At 54.0% G+C, this 18,687-nt stretch overlaps 2 protein-coding genes and 1 pseudogene across 3 annotated transcripts; all 3 read left to right on the top strand.

Annotated features, from left to right (window-relative positions):
- Positions 1-1,147: 1,147 nt before the first annotated feature.
- PCOLCE (procollagen C-endopeptidase enhancer) lies at positions 1,148-7,961 on the top strand. The gene is made up of 9 exons (XM_032255185.1): positions 1,148-1,507; positions 3,038-3,146; positions 3,547-3,805; positions 4,683-4,807; positions 5,245-5,381; positions 5,983-6,188; positions 7,223-7,300; positions 7,410-7,580; positions 7,722-7,961. Exons 1-9 carry the CDS (start codon positions 1,206-1,208, stop codon positions 7,874-7,876), a joined length of 1,542 nt encoding a protein of 513 aa, XP_032111076.1. The 5' UTR covers positions 1,148-1,205; the 3' UTR covers positions 7,877-7,961.
- Positions 7,962-11,952: 3,991 nt separating this feature from the next.
- On the top strand, positions 11,953-15,613 carry MOSPD3 (motile sperm domain containing 3). Of its 2 annotated transcripts, none has more exons than XM_032255183.1 (6): positions 11,953-12,053; positions 12,347-12,614; positions 12,823-12,898; positions 13,113-13,342; positions 15,100-15,264; positions 15,385-15,613. In XM_032255183.1, exons 2-6 carry the CDS (start codon positions 12,410-12,412, stop codon positions 15,414-15,416), a joined length of 708 nt encoding a protein of 235 aa, XP_032111074.1. In that variant the 5' UTR covers positions 11,953-12,053; positions 12,347-12,409; the 3' UTR covers positions 15,417-15,613. The 2 variants fall into 2 exon arrangements, with proteins under 2 accessions (XP_032111074.1, XP_032111075.1); XM_032255184.1 differs by having other exon boundaries at positions 11,954-12,115.
- A 1,032-nt stretch (positions 15,614-16,645) lies between these two features.
- LOC116534623 lies at positions 16,646-17,938 on the top strand (annotated as a pseudogene).
- The last annotated feature ends 749 nt before the right edge of the window (positions 17,939-18,687 follow it).

Below are 18,687 nucleotides of genomic sequence, written 5' to 3'. Positions count from 1 at the left end.
TTCAGGGGGCTGTCCAGGAGGGGCCCCCAACCTGACTATCATGGACAAGAAATTTGATGGATAGAATAAAAGGCTGCAGCGAGGTCCGGTGTGGAAGCCTGGGGGGCTGGAGGGCCAGGGGCAGGGATGGAGGCCTGCTGCCTGGCTCAGCAGGTGTGGGAGGGCAGGAGCCCAGGTAGGGGCAGGCAGCACAAGCAGCTCCAGGTCTCAGGTGCTGCAGAGCTGATGGCGTCTGAAGCTGTCACGTTGCTGTCCACTCCCTGCTCCCGAGAGCCTAGCCGGTTGTTGGAACTGGGAGGTCCCAGCCCACCTTCTGGAACAACTCTATGCACAGATGCTCTTGGCTACCCCACTGGGATCCCCTGTCTACCAAACTTATCCCCATCCTGAGGCAGCAGGTTCCTCCTGACCCTCGAAAGCTTCCCACCCATCTCCCTTTGACCTGAAGCCAGCCCCTCCTCTCTTCCTGCTGTTTACCTCTTGGGTCTGGGCTCATTCGTCCTTTTCCCCCTATTTTCTACTCCTTGCACCTCTTCCTCAGTAATAGAGACACTCCCTTTGTCCACACCCCACGCCTCCTGTCTCGCTTCCTGTACCTTCAAGTATTTGGAAGAGGTCATTTGGAAGAATTCCTCCTCCTTGGCCTAGCCTGCCTTAGGTCTGGAGAGAAGGCAGTAGAGAGTTGAAGTGAAGGCCTGGCTCAGTGGCTACACCTATAATCCCAGCACTTTGGGAGGCCGAGGCAGATGGATCACGAGATCAGGAGTTCAAAACCAGCCTGACCAAGATGGTAAAACATCGTCTCTACTAAAAATATAAAAATTAGCTGGGCGCGGAGATGGGCACCTGTAATCCCAGATACTTGGGAGGCTGAGGCTGGAGAATCACTTGAACCCAGAAGGCAGAGGTTGCAGTGTGCCTAGATCGCACACTGCACTCTAGCCTGGGTCGAAGAATAAGACTCTGTCTAAAAGAAAAAAAAAAAAAAATTTAAGTGGAAAATGAGCTAGCAGGGGTGGTCAGGCAGGGGGTGAGCAACGAGGGCTCCTGAGCTGAGGAAGCAGGGGCTGGGGGTTGATGGGGGATAGGGAATCCTCAGAAGGTCCCAAAGATGCCCCCTCACTGGATAGAGTGGGATTCCTGATGACATTACTTGAGGCCTGGGTGATGGCCTCTGCCCCTCACTCCTCCTTAGGTCAATATTTATGTGTCCTAGACCTAGAGAGGTCCCAGGACGCTCCACTGTCCCGCCTTCCCCACCGCCCGCCCCACTGGCCAGTCCCCACGCCCACACACCCGAGGCTGCCCCATCTGGCGCTGATCATCCTGCTGCTGCTGCTGCCGCCACTGCTGCTCTGCAAAATTCAGCTGCTGCTTCTGTCTCAAGGACCCCACCGCCTTTCCCCGGGGCCATGCTGCCTGCAGCCACAGCCTCCCTCCTGGGGCCCCTCCTCATTGTCTGTGCCCTGCTGCCTTTTGCCCAGGGCCAGACCCCCAACTACACCAGGTAGGTCTCTTGGCATCTTCCAGACAGCTCCAGTGAACTTCAGACTCCCGATTCCTGGGGGGTTATGCCTGGGGATATTTTGGGTTCTGTGGCCGACATACCACTCCCCAGATTCCCCACCACCTCACCTTTCTCTGGCCCCCAACTGCTCCACATCTGCTGCAAGACCTTGGTCTCCCAAAGGCCATCACTGCTCTTAAGTCTCCCCACCCATCCAGATCCTCGGCTCCCCATAGAACTCAAGAGAGAGCCCAGTTCCTGAACTTGCCTGGTAGCTGGATTCTAGGAAGGAATTACAGAGGTATTGTAGGGGGAGGAGGGGGCAGCGAGTGGAGAAGTGGGAGTCAGATTCTGAATTAGTTAGGAACAGGGCAGGGCTAAGGTGAGGAGCTGAGGGAGCCTGGCCTCCAGGCTCACTGTGAGGGCCATCGCCACTGCCGCTCCCTCCATCTCTCCCCCCGCATCGCCTCGTGGCTGTGTCCACATCTGGAAGTAGTTAGGCGGCTCCTGTCCCCGGACTGCCAGGCAGAATGAGGGGGGAGTCAGGAAGGGGGGCCGAGGAGGATTCCGGGAATTCCTGTTGGGGTGGGGGTGGGGTTGCAGGGATGGTCGAGTTACCAGGCCCACTTTTCCCTTATCTTCTGTTGGAGTCTGGGACACTCCAGCCCCGTCCTGGCTGGTGGAAGCTGCCCAGGTCTCTCAAGTCTTTCCATTTCGTCCTCTGGCTTCCCTCCCTGGAGTTTCATCCTCATGACCCCATCCCCTCTTGTTCCCACCTTTCCCTGCTTTTTTTTTTTGAGACGGAGTCTTGGAGTCTCGCTCTGTCACCCAAGCAGGAGTGGTGAGTGGCGCAATCTCAGCTCACTGCAACCTCCACCTCCCAGGTTCAAGCAATTCTTCCAACCTCAGACTCCTGAGTAGCTGGGACTATAGGTGTGCACCACCATACCAGGCTAATTTTTGTATTTTTAGCCAGGCACAGTGGTTCACGCCTGTAATCCCAGCACTTTGGGAGGCTGAGGTGGGTGGATTGCCTGAGGTCGGAGTTCGAGATCATCCTGACCAACATGGCAAAACCTCGTCTCTACTAAAAATAGAAAAAGTTAATCAGGCATGGTGGCAGGTGCCTGTAGTCTCAGCTACTCAGGAGGCTGAGGCAGAAGAATTGCTTGAACTCAGGAGATGGAGGTTGCAGTGAGCCAATTGCACTCCAGCCTGGGCGACAGAGTGAGGCTCTGTCTCCAAAAGCAAATTGTATTTTTAGTAAGAGATGGGGTTTCATTATGTTGGCCAGGATGGACTTGAGCTCCTGACCTCAGGTGATCCGCCCACCTCAGCCTCCCAAAGTTCTGAGATTATAGGCGTGATCCACGGTGACTGGCCCTGCTCCAGGTCTTTTATAAGGCCTTTCCATTTTGTTTCCTGGCTTCCCTCCCTGGAGTTTCATCCTCATCACCCCATTCCCATCTTGCCACTGCTCCCCCATCCCACCCATCCCTGCTCTTTTCTGACCTCTCTTCTGTTCTCCAGACCTGTGTTCCTGTGCGGAGGGGATGTGAAGGGGGAATCAGGTTACGTGGCAAGTGAGGGGTTCCCCAACCTCTACCCACCTAATAAGGAGTGCATCTGGACCATAACGGTGAGAAGCCCCTCTGGGCACTATCCCTTGTCAAAGGGGCAAAGGCCTGACTGTGAAGGGACCCCCACCTCCCCCAGCACCACCTTTTCAACCTGGGGCAGCTCCCTTCCCTCTGTCACTGAAGGCATCATTCCCAAGCAACAAGCACTCTCTTAACCATTCCCTCAAATTCTCATTCTCCAGCCCCCAACCCTCCCTCCTCTTCCAAAGCCTCAGCTCTTGTCCCCTGCACAGGCCACCAGCAGCGCTGTAGAGACCAGGCCCTCTGCCCTGCACTCACATGCAGGTTCCTTCCTGTTCAGTCCGTTTCTGCAAGAAACGCTTGGGCAGGGGAGCTGCCCTCTGGCTGGGTTGTGTGGGGCCTGACTCTGTGGGTCCCCACCTCTGTCCCCGCCATCAGGTCCCCGAGGGCCAGACTGTGTCCCTCTCATTCCGAGTCTTCGACCTGGAGCTACACCCTGCCTGCCGCTACGATGCTCTGGAGGTCTTCGCTGGGTCTGGGACTTCGGGCCAGCGGCTCGGACGCTTTTGCGGGACCTTCCGGCCTGCGCCCCTAGTTGCCCCTGGCAACCAGGTGACCCTGAGGATGACGGCAGACGAGGGCACAGGAGGACGAGGCTTCCTGCTCTGGTACAGCGGGCGGGCCACCTCAGGCACTGGTGAGACCTCCCTCACCTCCGCCTTCCCCTCTCCAGGCCCCGCCCCGGGCGCAGCCCTGCCCCCAGTCCAAACCTCCGCCCCGCCCACCCCGCGCCCCAGCGCCTAGGGCCCCTTACCTCCCTGACCCATTTTCCTCACTAACCGCCTCTTCAGTCCCTCCTCCCCGTCTTCTCTCCCACCCTCCCGCACCCACCCATCCCCTCTTCCAGGGCCCCCCCCAGGCGCGAGGCGGAAATGGGTCACCGACCCGCGGGTGGAATGGGCGGCCTGGGGTTACTGGGACGGTGAGTAACTGCCCGCCCCCGTCCGCAATCGGGCTCCCTCCGACGGGCGCGAGGGGGCACCCCAGGGCTGGGGGACTAGGTTCCTCCGACCCGAGGGGGGCCCCCCTCTACACCCAGCCCTGGGCTCCCGATTGCGGTCCCATCACCCACTCCTGGCGGCAGAAGTTTCCCTTGCAATGTTTCAGGCGGGGACCTCCGCAAAGGGGGTCTCGGGGACTGTGCCCCAAGTCGAGGACACCCTCTTCAGCCTGAAAGGGGACTCTGCTGCCGGGCCGGGGAGATGGGATCTCCTAGGGGAAGAGGCGCGGTGCGGCCGCGGGTCAGGGAGGGGCCAGAAGGGGGCGTCCAGCCAGCTCCTCCTACCGCTTCCACCGCCCGCCTGTGTGCCCTGCTGCCCCAAATTTCCCCGAGCCACGCTCCTCCCGGCCACTCTCTGCTAACCTGCCCCCATCTTACCTCCCCTTCTTCTCGTCCCCTCATCCTGAGCCCCAGACATTCAAGCTGCCTGCCGGGGCTCCCAGCCTGGAGCTCTCCTAGAGCTGACCGAGGGTCTCCACCGCCCCCCACCCCCGCTCCTCTCTCCCCTCCCCAGAGCACCAATTTTGCGGGGGGCGGCTGGAGAAGGCCCAGGGAACCCTGACCACGCCCAACTGGCCCGAGTCCGATTACCCCCCGGGCATCAGCTGTTCCTGGCACATCATCGCGCCCCGGGACCAGGTACCGACCCTCCTCCCCGGGCTGCCCTCGGGGACCCAGACGGCGCCCTCCGGCTTGCAGCCAGCAAAGATTTATTGAACTGCGCTTGCGCTGGTGGGATCCCCAAACTGCCCAAGCCCCTGCATGCATGCAAACAAAAATACAAAAATTGCAACTGAGACAAGTCTCAGGAGAGGGAGGTACAGGGTGCTGGTATAACACGTGGGTCTGTCCCTTGTGAGTGCGCCAGGACTTGACCTTGCGAACGACTACGACCGACGCCCCTGCAGGGTCCCATGGGTGTGTGGTCCTCCTTGCTGTGGTGTGAACGCCTTCAGGAGGGGGCCCAGGGGACGCGGGAGGTGGGAATGGGGGCTGCTGCAGGCACCCAGTAGGAGGTGAGGTGCCGGCGCCGAGGGGTGTCCCGCCTCACAGCTCCCGCCTCCGCCCGCCACCAGGTCATCGCGCTAACCTTCGAGAAGTTTGACCTGGAGCCGGACACCTACTGCCGCTACGACTCGGTCAGCGTGTTCAACGGAGCCGTGAGCGATGACGCCCGGAGGCTGGGGAAGTTCTGCGGCGACGCGGTCCCGGGGTGAGGGGCGGGACCAGGGTGGACGGCGAATCCGGGTGAGAGAGTCGGGGAGATCGCGTGAGCGGCTGTTTGGAGGGGGCAGGGCTCAGCTAAAGGGATGGGATCTTAACCCCAGGGCTCCAAATTGGCGAGGGGAGCAGGTTCGAGGCCAGGCAATGAGGAGGTTTGGCCCTGGATCTGGGGTCTGCGGATAGAGAGGCAAGTCGGGCTCTGCGAAGTTGGGATGAAGTTAAAAGGCTACCGGGCCAGGCGTAGTGGCTTATGCCTGTAATCATAGCACTTTGGGAGGATGAAGCGGGAGGATCGACGGAACTTAGGAGTTCGAAACCAGCCTGGGCAACATGGCGCAACCCTGTCTCTACTAAAAATACAAAATAATTAGCTGGGCGTGGTGGTGTGCCTGTAGTTCCAGCAACTTGGGGAGCTGAGGCAGAAGGATTGCTTAAATCCAGGAGGTTGAGGCTGCAGTGAGCCTAGATCGAGCCACTGCACTCAAGCCTGGGGGACAAAGTGACACCCTGTCTCAAACAAACAAGGTCACGGGGCTGGGTAGGGAGTGCGATGTACACCCCGTCCTGACATGCTCAGTGGCCACCTGCAGCTCCATCTCCTCCGAAGGGAATGAACTCCTCGTCCAGTTTGTCTCAGATCTCAGCGTCACCGCTGACGGCTTCTCAGCCTCCTACAAGACCCTGCCTCGGGGCGCTGCCAAAGAAGGGCCAGGCCCCAGCCCCAAACCGGGAACTGAGCCCAAAGTCAAGCCACCTCCCAAGCCCCAACCTCCAGAGAAAACTCCCATTGCCCCTGGTGAGTCTGGGATGGGGGAGAAGGGGAAACAGAGGAAAGGATCCATTTCAAAAAGTTCTGACCTGTGCTGGGGCTCACGCCTATAATCTCAGCATTTTGGGAGGCCCAGCCAGGAAGATCGATTAAGTCTGGGAGTTCAAAATAAAAAAGTAGGATGGGCTGGTGGCTCACACCTGTAATCCCAGCACTTTAGGAGGCCAAGGTGGGCAGATCACCTGAGGTCAGGAGTTTGAAACCAGCCTGGCCAACATGGTGAAACCCCATCTCTACTAAAAATACAAAATTCTTTGTCGCCAGGGCTGGAGTGCAATGGCGTGATCTCAGCTCACTGCAACCTCCATCTACCGGGTTCAAGTGATGCTCCTGCCTCAGCTTCCTGAGTGGCTGGGACTACAGGTGCCCACTATGCCTGGCTAATTTTTTTGTATTTTTAGTACAGACGGGGTTTCAATATGTTGGCCAGGCTGGTCTCAAACTCCTGACCTCGTGATCCACCCACCTCAGCCTCCCAAAGAGCTGGGATTATAGGCGTGAGCAAAAAATTAGCCAGGCATGGTGGTGCACACCTGTAACCCCAACTACTTGGGAGGCTGAGGCAGGAGAATCAATTGAACCTGGGAGGTGGAGGTTGCAGTGAGCCAAGATTGCACCTGGGCAACTGAGTGAGACTGTCTCAAAAAGAAAAAAGAAAAAAAAATTAGCCAGGTGTGTGGTCATAGCTACTTGTGAGGCTGAGGTGGGAGGATCACTTGAGCTGGGGAGGTTGAGGCTTCAGTGAGCCTTGACAGTGCCACTGCATTCCGGCCTGGGCAACAGAGCAAGGCTCCATCTTACACAAACAACTTCTTCCTTGGCTACATTCACTTATTGATTAATCTGATACTCACTGGTGCCTCCTTCCTGCCAATGGCCCTTACTTGGTGCTGGGACCAGAAGCTGACAGAGCTCTGAACAGTTCAAGTCAATGAGACTTATGGGGACAATGCTCCCTCCTACCTGCTGAGCAGGTCACCCTCCACCCGCCTCCCTCCTAGATGCAACCACTGTCATCTGTCCAAAGCAGTGCCGCCGGACAGGCACGTTGCAGAGCAACTTCTGTGCCAGCAGCCTGGGTAAGAACACCCCCGCACCTTGGTCCAGCTCCTCAAACCACCTTCTGGTTCCCAGTCCTGCCATCTGGAACCTCCCATCTCCTCATCTCTCACTTCCATTCTCCCACAGTGGTGACTGCAACAGTGAAGTCCATGGTTCGGGGCCCAGGAGAGGGCCTCACCATCACTGTTAGTCTTATTGGTGCTTACAAAACTGGAGGACTGGACCTACCTTCTCCACCCACTGGTGCCTCCCTGAAGTTTTACGTGCCCTGCAAGCAGTGCCCCCCCATGAAGAAAGGTAACAGAGATGTGGGGAAATGGGGATGGAGCGAGCTAAGCCACACTGAAATGATCAAGGTGTGGAATCTGAGTGAGAGGGTGTGCTGACAGGTGTCAAGAATATGAGATCTTAACCGCCCCCCACCCCTCCCTGTTCCAGGAGCCAGTTATCTGCTGATGGGCCAGGTGGAAGAGAACAGAGGTCCCGTCCTTCCTCCAGAGAGCTTTGTGGTTCTCCACCGGCCCAACCAGGACCAGATCCTCACCAACCTAAGCAAGAGGAAGTGCCTCTCCCAACCTGTGCAGGCTGCCTAGTCCCAGGCCTGAGACACATGCCAGCCCTGGCCCCCAGCCCTCAGGCCTTCTTTTTTATCCAAATAAATGTTTCTTACCTGAGGAAGGGGTCAGATCTCCATGCTTATGGTATTGGGTCCATCTTGAGGATTTCTTTTCATTCATTCATTCAACACATATTTACTATACAGAATAATCTTTTTTTTTTTTTTTTTTTTTTTGAGACGGAGTTTCGCTCTTGTTGCCCAGGCTGGAGTGCAATGGCGCGATCTCGGCTCACCGCAACCTCCGCCTCCTGGGTTCAGGCAATTCTCCTGCCTCAGCCTCCTGAGTAGCTGGGATTACAGGCACGCGCCACCATGCCCAGCTAATTTTTTTGTATTTTTAGTAGAGACGGGGTTTCACCATGTTGACCAGGATGGTCTCGATCTCTTGACCTCGTGATCCACCCGCCTCGGCCTCCCAAAGTGCTGGGATTACAGGCGTAAGCCACCGCGCCCGGCCCCAGAATAATCTTTTAAGAGTGTACCACGTGTAGTGACTCACAACTGTAATCAGGACTTTGGGAGGCTGAGTCAGGAGGACTGCAGAGCTCAGGAGTTCAAGACCAGCCTGGGCAACATGGTAAAACCCCCTCTCTACAAAAAATACAAAAATTAGCCAGACGTGGTGGTGCACACCTGTACTCCCAGCTACTTAGGTTGAAGTGGGAGGATTGCTTGGTCCCGGGGAGGCAGAGACTGCAGTGAGCTGTGATCATGCCACTGTATTCCACCCGAGGAACAGAGTAAGACCCTGTCTAAAAAAAAAAAAGATGTAAGTCACAGGCAAGGCACAATGGCTGATACCTGTAATCCCAGCACTTTTTTTTTTGAGACAGAGTCTTGCTCTGTCACCAGGCACCAGGCTACATTGCAGTTGTGTGAATTTGGCTCACTGCAACCTCCGCCACCTGGGTTCCAGCAATTCTCCTGCCTCAGTTTCCCGAGTAGCTGGGACTATAGGCACCTGCCACCATGCCTAGCTAATTTTTGTATTGTTTAGTAGAGACGGGGTTTCACCATGTTGGCCAGGATGGTCTCGATCTCTCGAACTCGTGATCTGCCCGCCTCAGCCTCCCAAAGTACTGGGATTACATGCGTGAGCCACTGTGCCCAGCAGTCCTAGCACTTGAGGTCAGAAGTTTGAGACCAGCCTTGGCAACATGGCCAAATTCTGTCTTTACAGAAAATAATTAGCTGAGCATGGTGGTACTTACTTGTGGACCCAGCTCCTCAGGAGGCTGATGTGGGAGGCTTGCTTGAGCCCAGGAGTCTGAGGCTGCAGTGAGCTATGATCACACCATTGTAATCTAGCCTGGACAACAGAGAAAGACCCTGTCTCTAAAAAAGTAAAAAGAAAATATGTCACATCTTGGCTGGGCACGGTGGCTCACGCCTGTAATCCCAGCACTTTGAGAGGCCAAGGCAGATCATTTGAGGTCAGGAGTTTGAGACCAGCCTGGCCAACATGGTGAAACCCTGTCTCTACTAAAAATACAAAAAAATTAGCTGGGTGTGGTGGTGGGTGCCTATAATCCCAGCTACGTGGGAGGCTGAGGCAGAAGAATCTCTTGAACTCAAGAGGTAGAGATTGCAGTGAGCCGAGATTGTGCCACTGCACTCCAGCCTGGGTAACAGAGCAAGACTCTGTCTCAAAACATAATATAAAAAACTAAAGAAAATATGTCACATCTTTGTTTTTTGAGATGCCCCCAGGCTGGAGGGCAATGGCACAATCTCGGCTCATGACAACCTCCACCTCCTGGGTTCAAGTGATTCTCCTGCCTCAGTCTCTTGAATAGCTGGGACTACAGGCATGTACCACCGCACCTGGCTAATTTTGTATTTTTAGTAGAGACTGGGTTTCTCCATGTTGGTCAGGCTGGTCTTGAACTCCCAACCTCAGGTGATCTGCCCACCTCTGCCTTCAAAAGTGCTGGGATTACAGGCCTTGAGCCACCATGCCCAACTGATATGTCACATCTTGTCTTTACTCAAAACTTTCCTGTAGTTTCCCAAGTCTTACCAAGGGTTCAAGACTGTACATCATCTGCATTCTCTCTCCTGCCTTGTAGCTTCATGTCTACCGTCTCCCATGTACCATCGGTTCCAGTCACATTGGCAGCTTGTTGCCCATTTCTAGTGCACTTCTGTTTTAGGCCTTTGCTGTTTCCTCTACCCAGAATTCTCTCCCATAGATATATCTCACGGCTCACTTCCTAAATCCAGTCAGATCTCTGCTCAAAGTTCATCCTAGTCACTCATTCATTTGTTCATTCCAAATGGCAGGCACTGTCATAAGTGCTAAAGATGCAACGGAAAACTAAAAGTCCCTGCTCTTGTGAAAAGAAAAGAACATTCTACTGGAGGAGAGAGAAACAATAAAATAGGAGGCCAAGTATCGCTATAAGTGCTATTAAAAAAACAAATGCAAGTTGCTGGGTGTGGAGGTGCATGCCTGTGGCCCCAGCTACTCAGAAGCCTGAGGCAGGAGGATTGCTTGAGCCCAATCAAGCAGGTGGAGGCTGCAGTGGGCTATGATTGAACCACTGCCCTCCAGCCTGGGTGACAGAGCAAGACTGTCTCCAGGGGGAAAAAAAAAATGCACAGGGGGATTCTATGTAAGTTTCAGAGGAGACTTTCAGAAAAGATCGATTTTATCTTTGCTCCATTGCTGACAGGGAGCCCTAAGATAAGATTCTTCACCTTATCCAGGGTGTAAAAGGAGTTGAAGATTCAATGCATTTAAAGTGGCAGGGTTTGGCAAATCCTTTTTGAAAATATATAATTAATCGAACAACGTGGGTTTGAAATTAGCAAATCTTAATTCCCTGTGCAAATGTGAGTGATTTCCCACGTCCCTTACAGGAAAGTAAGAAACAGGAGGCGAGACTCAGGCTGGAGTCCCAGCTGAGTCCCAGTTCCAGATGGTGGAACCTCCAACCAGTGCCATAGAAAACAGACTTCGAGCCTGGGGGAGGGACAGTGGCTCATGAACTTTCGGAGACTTAAGTGGGAGGATCGCTTGAGCCCAGGAGTTCCAGACCAGTCTGCACAACATAGCGAGATCGTCTCTACAAAAAGTTAAAACTTAGCCAAGCACGGTGGTGCACGCCTGTAATCCCAGCTACTCGGGAGGCTGAGGCAGGAGACTAGCTTGAACCCAGCAGTTGGAGGCTGCAGTGAGCAATGACCACACCATTGCACTCCAGCCTGGGCAACAGAGTGAGACTCTCTCTAAAAAAGCAAAAAAGAGGCTGGGCATGGTGGCTCACGCCTGTTATCTCAGCATTTTGGGAGGCTGAGGCGAGTACGGAGAGGAGTCCGAGACCAGCCTGACCAACAAGGTGAAACCATGTCTCTACTAAAAATACAAAGAATTAGCCGGGCGTGGTTGCTCATGCTTGTAATCCCAGCTACTCGGGAGGCTGAGACGGGAGAATCGCTTGAGCCCGGGAGGCGGAGGTTGCAGTGAGTTGAGATCCGTGCCATTGCACTCTAGCATGGGCGACAGAGCGAGACTTAAGTTTCAAAAAAAAAAAAATTTAAAAAAGCAGAAAAGAAAACAGGCTTTGATTCCTGCAGAGGTTTCTAAGGTAGCCTGGAATTGAAGAGGAGGAAAAGGACTTCCCGGTGGGAGATTGACTTGGACCGTCTCAGAATAGGGAGAAGAAACAAAGCCCAGTTCGAAGCCCCGCCCCCGTTTCTCTGAATTACTTCAGGGCTCGAGTTCGAGCCAGTAAAATTGTTACGTCACCGGAATCCAGCCAATCACAGACGACAGAAGGAGGGCGTTCTGTTTGGTCTTTCAGCGCACCAATCGGCGTATAGTTATGGCGGAAACAAAGATGCTCTGGCCAATAACAGAAGTCGTACGGCGGAAGTGCAGAAAGGGACTCTCGGGAACATGGCATCCTTAGTCTGACCACAAGCTGACTGGCAGGTGCTTCGAACACAATGCGGGCATCCTAGCGCGAGCGGCCGTTTCTAGGCAGAAGCCCGATCGGACCCGTGTCCGACCTTAGGGAGGGGCCAGAGACGCAAACACAGGTCTCCCGGGAAGCAGGAGGCGTCAGAGGTTGCTCCGCAGGCGGCCGCTGCAGTGGGCGGAGTCTGGCCGAAGAGAGGACGCAGGCGTCCGGGAACGCCCGGAAGGGGCGAGGCCAGCGGCGGGGCGGGGCTTATGGAGATCGCGAGCTTGGCCTGAGGAGAAGGCCGGGTTGGGAACTGCGAGGGGCCGGGTTTAGCGGGGTGGGCGTGGCTGTCGAGGTGGGGCTTAGCGGGTCCAAAGGAACCTGGGGCAGAGCTGGAAGAGGGAAGGGCTTGGGGGCTCTGGGCCTGGATCTGCGGGAGCCCCATCTAGCGGGGTTTCGAGGCGGCAGCGGCGGCGTCAGTCCAGGCCCTGCCCCGGGAGCTCATCTCGTCCCCTTTCACCCCTCACGCCCCCCAGCTCTCGACTCCAGGCCCTGTCCCCTGAGCTCTGCCCTCGGATGTCCAACCGCCCAGAGCCTGCATGCGCCGTGGGGCGCCCCAGGACCAGGAGCTGGTGGGTCCGGGGCCCCCTGGGCGGGGGTCCCGGGGCGCCCCTCCTCCCTTGGGACCCGTTGTCCCGGTCCTGGTCTTTCCCCCGGATCTAGTATTCAGGGCGGACCAGCGGAGCGGACCCCGACAGCTGCTGACCCTCTATAACCCCACAGGAACAGCGCTTCGCTTCCGAGGTAAAGGGATCGGCTCCTCGTGCAAGGGGTCTGGGGGCTGGCGGCCGGACACTGGGGGGCTGTGTTGGCTGGAGGAGTCAGATGGGTAGGGTCGGACGTGCAGCTTTGGCGGATTGGGAAAGTCATGTCCAGCCTCCAGGGCAGAAGGTAGAGGGGACCCAAATGACCCACATGGCAAGGATTGTCTGTGTGTGTCTCTATCCCCCAGTCCTGTGCACAGCACCTGCCAAATACACGGTGTTTGACGCGGAGGGATATGTGAAGCCTCAGTCTTGCATTGACATGTGAGTGAGCTGAGAGGGTGGGGATGCTGATGGAAGCCAGGGGTCGCTGCCACCTGTTGTCTTAGGTCTGAGACCTTGCCCTCTTTAACCTGTTTTCCCTACCCTCTGTCTGTGCCCCTAAGGGAGAGGCTTCTGGGGGGAGGCCCGGATTTCCTTGGATTACTGCCTCTCACTCACTTCACCACAATGGTCTTCTGTCTTACCTTGGGACCAGTGTGATTCGCCACGTGGCACCCATTCCCAGCCACTATGATGTCCAGGACCGCTTCCGCATTGAGCTGTCTGAGGAAGGAGCTGAGGGCCGAGTGGTGGGACGCAAGGACATTACCTCGGTTCTGAGAGCCCCAGCGTATCCCCTTGAGCTTCAGGGACAGCCGGACCCACCGCCCCACCCAGGGCCTCCTACTGGGACACCACCACCTACGGCCAGACACTTCCAGGAGCGTGAGTTGGGAGATAGGGATCCTGAGTTCTTTAGAGAGAGACGAAGTAGCATTTCCCTAGAGATGAGCTAAATTGGATTTGAAGAAGTCTCCTGGTTCAGTCTTTTGCCTTTTGGTGGGAGCATTCCTAGGAGTTGAGATTTTATATCAGATGAGGGGGAAAAAAGACTTTACAAGTTTCCGGATTTCTGACTTCTACTTAGAGGAAAAAGTTCTTCCTTGACTCTAACCACAGTACTTCCTATCTTGTGGTAGCTCAGTTCAGTTCAATAAGAAACCTGTATTGAGCAATTAACACTGTACCAAGTTGTGTGCTGGGTATGGAAGGAAGAGAGGTCCCTACCTGTCAGATAAGTCCACAGAAGAGAGAAAATGAATGCTGAGGGACTGGAGAAGAGTTTCTTTTCTTTTCTTTTTGAGACAGAGTTTCATGCTTGTTGCCCAGGCTGAAGTGGAATGGCAGGATCTCAGCTCACCACAACCTCCTCCTCACAGGTTCAAGCAATTCTCCTGCCTCAGCCTCCTGAGAAGCTGGGATTTTAGGAATGCACCACCACGCCCAGCTAATTTTGTAGTTTTAGTAGAGACAGGGTTTCTCCGTGTTCATCAGGCTGGTCTCAAACTCCCAACCTCAGGTGATCCTCCTGTCTCAGCCTTCCAAAGTGTTGGGATTACAGGTGTGAGCCACTGCGCCTGGCCTGAGAGTTTCTTGTGGTGGTGGGGACAGAGGCTCTGGGAAGAAGACACTTGCAGTGTAGCCCTGGAGGGCAATATAAAGTACAGATACAGGGCGCAGTGGCTCACACCTGTAATCTAAGTGCTTTGGGAGGCTGAGGTGAGCAGATCACCTGAGACCAGGAGTTCAAGACCAGCCTGGCCAACATGGTGAAACCCCATCTCTACTATACGTGGTGGCCCACACCTGTAATCCAAGCTACTTGGGAGGCTAAGGCAGGAGAAATACTTGAATCCAGGAAGCGGAGGCTGCAGTGAGTTGGGATCAGGTGGCTGCACTCCAGCCTGGGCAAGACAGAGCGAGACTCTTTCTCAAAAAAAAGTAGATGTAGATACAGGGTGTGGTGGCTCATGCCTATAATCCCAGTGCTTTGGGAGGCTGAGGTGGTGGGAGGATTGCTTGAGACCAAGAGTTCAGGATCAGCTTGGGCGGGCAACATAGCGAGACCCTCTACAAACAATTTAAAAATTAGTCAGGCATGGTAGCATGAACCCATAGTCCCAGCTACTCAGGAGGCTGAGGCAGGAGAATCACTTGAGGCCAGGAGTTCCAGACCAGCCTGGGCAACGTAGTGAGACTCCATGTCTACAAAAAATAAAAAATGGCCTGGCGCGGTGGCTCACATCTGTAATTTAGCACTTTGGGAGGCCGAGGCAGGCGGATCACAAGGTCAGGAGTTCGAGACCAGCCTGGCTGACATGGTGAAACCCTGTCTCTACTAAAAATACAAAAATTAGCTGAGCATGGTGGCTTATGCCTGTAATCCCAGCTACTCGGGGTGCTGAGGCAGGAGAATCGCTTGAACCCAGGAGGCGGAGGTTGCAGTGAGCCAAGATCATGCCATTGCACTCCAGCCTGGGCAACAAGAGCAAAAACTCTGTCTCAAAAAAAATAATAATAATAAAAATAAAAAAATAATTTAAAAAAAATGTAGATACATCTCCCGTGTTCAGGCTTCTCCCTGGAGGACCTGGGCTGGGCAGGAGTTGGGGCTGCAGCATCTGACAAGTCTTGTTTCTCAGACCCCCGCCAGCAACTGGCCACCAGCTCCTTTCTCCTCTTCTTGCTGACGGGGATTGTCTCTGTGGCCTTCCTGCTGCTCCCACTCCAGGACGAGCTTGGCAGCCAACTGCCTCAAGTCCTACACGTCTCCCTGGGACAAAAGTTGGTGGCCGCCTACGTCTTGGGTGAGGACACTAGTGGCCAGAGATCCAGGCCCCAGGAAAAAGGGAGAAGGGACGGGAGGAAAACTAACAGAGCCCCAGGGCTGCTCATGCGACCCTGTTCTTTCTTTGTCCCCTCTCCAGGCCTGCTCACCATGGTGTTCCTCCGTACCTGAGCTCCCTGCTCAACCCCCAGCCCACCCCACCCTCCCTGGGCCGGGTCTTGAGGCAGCCACTGTGATGCTCATACCTTACCTTGCCTCCTGTCCTCTTCTCTTTCCTGACCACTCCCCCCTCCTCCCCACCAAAAAATACCTAGGGATTTGTACTCATTTTCCAAGTCAAATAAAATAAATTTTTAAAATGAAAATGAGAGATGTGGGGTACTTGCCCCTGTCTTCCCACTTCTTTCTTGGTACTCAAGACGTCCTCCAGTTCCTCCTGCCCCTGTTCCCAGGGGACCTGGGCCCTTGGGGCAGTGATGAGGCCCAGAGAGGATTTAGAAGACCCGGGTCACTCCTGGTGCTTGCATCGAAAAACTGTGACCATGAGAAAGCCACTTAATTTCTCTGAGCTGCAGGTTCTACCTACAAAAGGAGGGATTGGGCAAGTTGACTTAAGATACGCTTCAGCCCTGGAATAAGATCTTTCTTGTTTGTTTGTTGTTGTTGGAATAAGAACTTGTCTCTAAGCTAATGTACCCAACCTAAAAAGAAATGAACAAAAATACCACCTAATCCTGCCTGCGGTAGAACTCCTGCCTCATCATCTGGATGCAACAAAGCCTCTTGCCAGGGTTGCCTGGGTGTTCACAACCCCTAGAATCCTTTTCTGCTTTTTGGACCCTCCGTTTTCCTCTGTTTCTTCTTTAAGCCTTCAACTCTTTGGCTGGGTGTGGTGGCTCAGGCCTGTAATCACAGCACAGTGGGAGGCTGAGGCAGGTGGATCACTTAAGGCCAGGAGTTCAAGACCAGCCTGGCCAACATTGTGAAACTCTGTCTCTACTAAAATACAAAAATTAGCCGGACATGGTAGTGGGCACCTGTAATCCCAGAATTGTTTTTTTTTTTTTTTTTTTTTTTTTTTTTGAGACGGAGTTTCGCTCTTGTTACCCAGGCTGGAGGGCAATGGCGCGATCTCGGCTCACCGCAACCTCCGCCTCCTGGGTTCAGGCAATTCTCCTGCCTCAGCCTCCTGAGTAGCTGGGACTACAGGCACACGCCACCATGCCCAGCTGATTTTTTGTATTTTTAGTAGAGACGGGGTTTCACCATGTTGACCAGGATGGTCTCGATCTCTTGACCTCGTGATCCACCCGCCTCGGCCTCCCAAAGTGCTGGGATCACAGGCTTGAGCCACCGCGCCCGGCCCCAGAATTGTTTTAACCTGGGAGGCAGAGGCTGCAGTGAGCCAAGATTGTGCCACTGCACTCCAGCCTGGGAAACTGAGCTAGACTCCAGCAAAAAAAAAAAAAAAAAAAAAAAAGACTTTGCGTGACACAACCTCACCTTACCAGGCAAAAAGCTAGGGCACAGGAAAATAATAACATTCACAAAACACAGGGAGACTGGTTCGCCTCAGTGGCTTGCATCTGTTATCCCAGTGCTTTGAGAGGCCAAGGTGGGAGGATCACTTGAGCTAAAGAGTTCAAGACCAGCCTGGACAACATAGCAAGACCCTCCTACAAAAAAAATTAAAATGAAGAGTGAGAGCCAGTGACACTGGGCAGATGGTTCACTGGGAAACAAGATCAGTAAGATAATATTAAGACAGGTGTGCAGTCTTCAGCCCCAATTTCTACATGCAGCAGAAGATGGAGGTCCTCTTTCCTTGCCTAATGCAGCCATGGTTGGTGGTCCCAAGAAGCATCTGAAGTGGGTAGCAGCTCCAAAGCATTGGATGCTGGATAAATGGACCAGTGTGCTTGCTCCTCGTCCATCCGCCAGTCCCCACAAGTTGAGAGAGTGTCCCCATCATCAATTTGCTAAGGAACAGTCTTAAGTATGCCCTGACAGGAGATGAAGTAAAGATTTGCATGCAGCGGTTCATTAAGATCAAGGGCAAGGTCCGAACTGATATAAACTACCCTGCCAGATTCATGGATGTCATCCGCATTGACAAGACAGGAGAGAATTTCCATCTGATCTATGAAACCAAGGGTCGCGTTGCCATACATCTTATTACACCTGAGGAGGCCAAGTACAAGTTGTGCAAAGTGAGAAAAATCTTTGTGAGCACAAAAGGAATCCCTTATCTGGTGACTCATGATGCTCTCACCATCCGATACCCTGATCCCCTCATCAGGTGGGGATACCACTCAGATTGTTTTGGAAACTGGTGAGATTACTGATTTCATCAAGTTTGACACTGGTAACCTGCGTATGGTGCCTGGAGGTGCTAATCTGGGAAGAATCGGTGTCATTACTGAGAGGTAAGTCTCGTAGGATCCAGAGAGGAGCACCCTGGATCTTTTGATGTGGTTCACAAGAAAGATGCTAATGACAACAGCTTTGCCACTTGACTTTCCAACATTTTTGTTATTGGCAAGGGCAGCAAACCATGGATTTCTCTTCCCCTAGGAAAGGGTATTTGCCTCACCAATGCTGAAGACAGAGAAAAAAGACTGATGGCCAAACAGAACAGTAGGTGAAATGGTCCCTGGGTGTCATGTTAAATCTTTGTACATAATTAAAAATAATGTGTCAGACCATCCTGGTCAACATGGTGAAACCCCGTCTCTACTAAAAATACAAAAAATTAGCTGGGCATGGTGGCGCGTGCCTGTAATCCCAGCTGCTGGGGAGGCTGAGGCAGGAGAATTGCCTGAACCCAGGAGGCGGAGGTTGCGGTGAGCCGAGATCGCACCATTGCACTCCAGTCTGGGTAACAAGAGCGAAACTCCATCTCAAAAAAAAAAAAAAAAAAATAATAATAATAATAATAATGTGTCCAGGTGCAGTAGTTCACGCCTGTAATCCCAGTACTTTGAGAGGCTGAGGTGGGCAGATCACCTGAGGTCGGGGGTTCGAGACCAGCCTGACCTACATGGAGAAACCCCGTCTCTACTAAAAATACAAAATTAGCTGGGTGTAGCAACGCATGCCTGCAATCTCAGCTATTTTGGGAGGCTGAGACAGGAGAACCCGGGCAGAGGCAGAGATTGCGGTGAACCCAGATCACACCATTCCACTCCAGCCTGGGCAACAAGAGTGAAACTCTGTCTCCAAAAAAAAAAGTAGCATGATTAATAGCAACAACAACAACAACAAAAGGCAGACCTGGTCTGTCACAGCACTGGAAGGTTATCAGTTGTTCCAGCTTTACCTTGGGGGCATTTGGACCTGCTCTACTACCCTGGGAGTCTTCTCCCTCTCATTCCCAGAGCTGGCCCCAGTGGGGTGTGGCCCTGATATTGCATGGAGAATGACTGTGTAGTTTGTGTCCAGG

This window comes from Sapajus apella, unplaced genomic scaffold (assembly GCF_009761245.1).
Source record: "Sapajus apella isolate SASKATOON/1434 unplaced genomic scaffold, GSC_monkey_1.0 scaffold88, whole genome shotgun sequence".
Lineage (NCBI taxonomy): Eukaryota > Metazoa > Chordata > Mammalia > Primates > Cebidae > Sapajus > Sapajus apella.
This window is presented reverse-complemented; position numbering and strand designations above follow the sequence as displayed.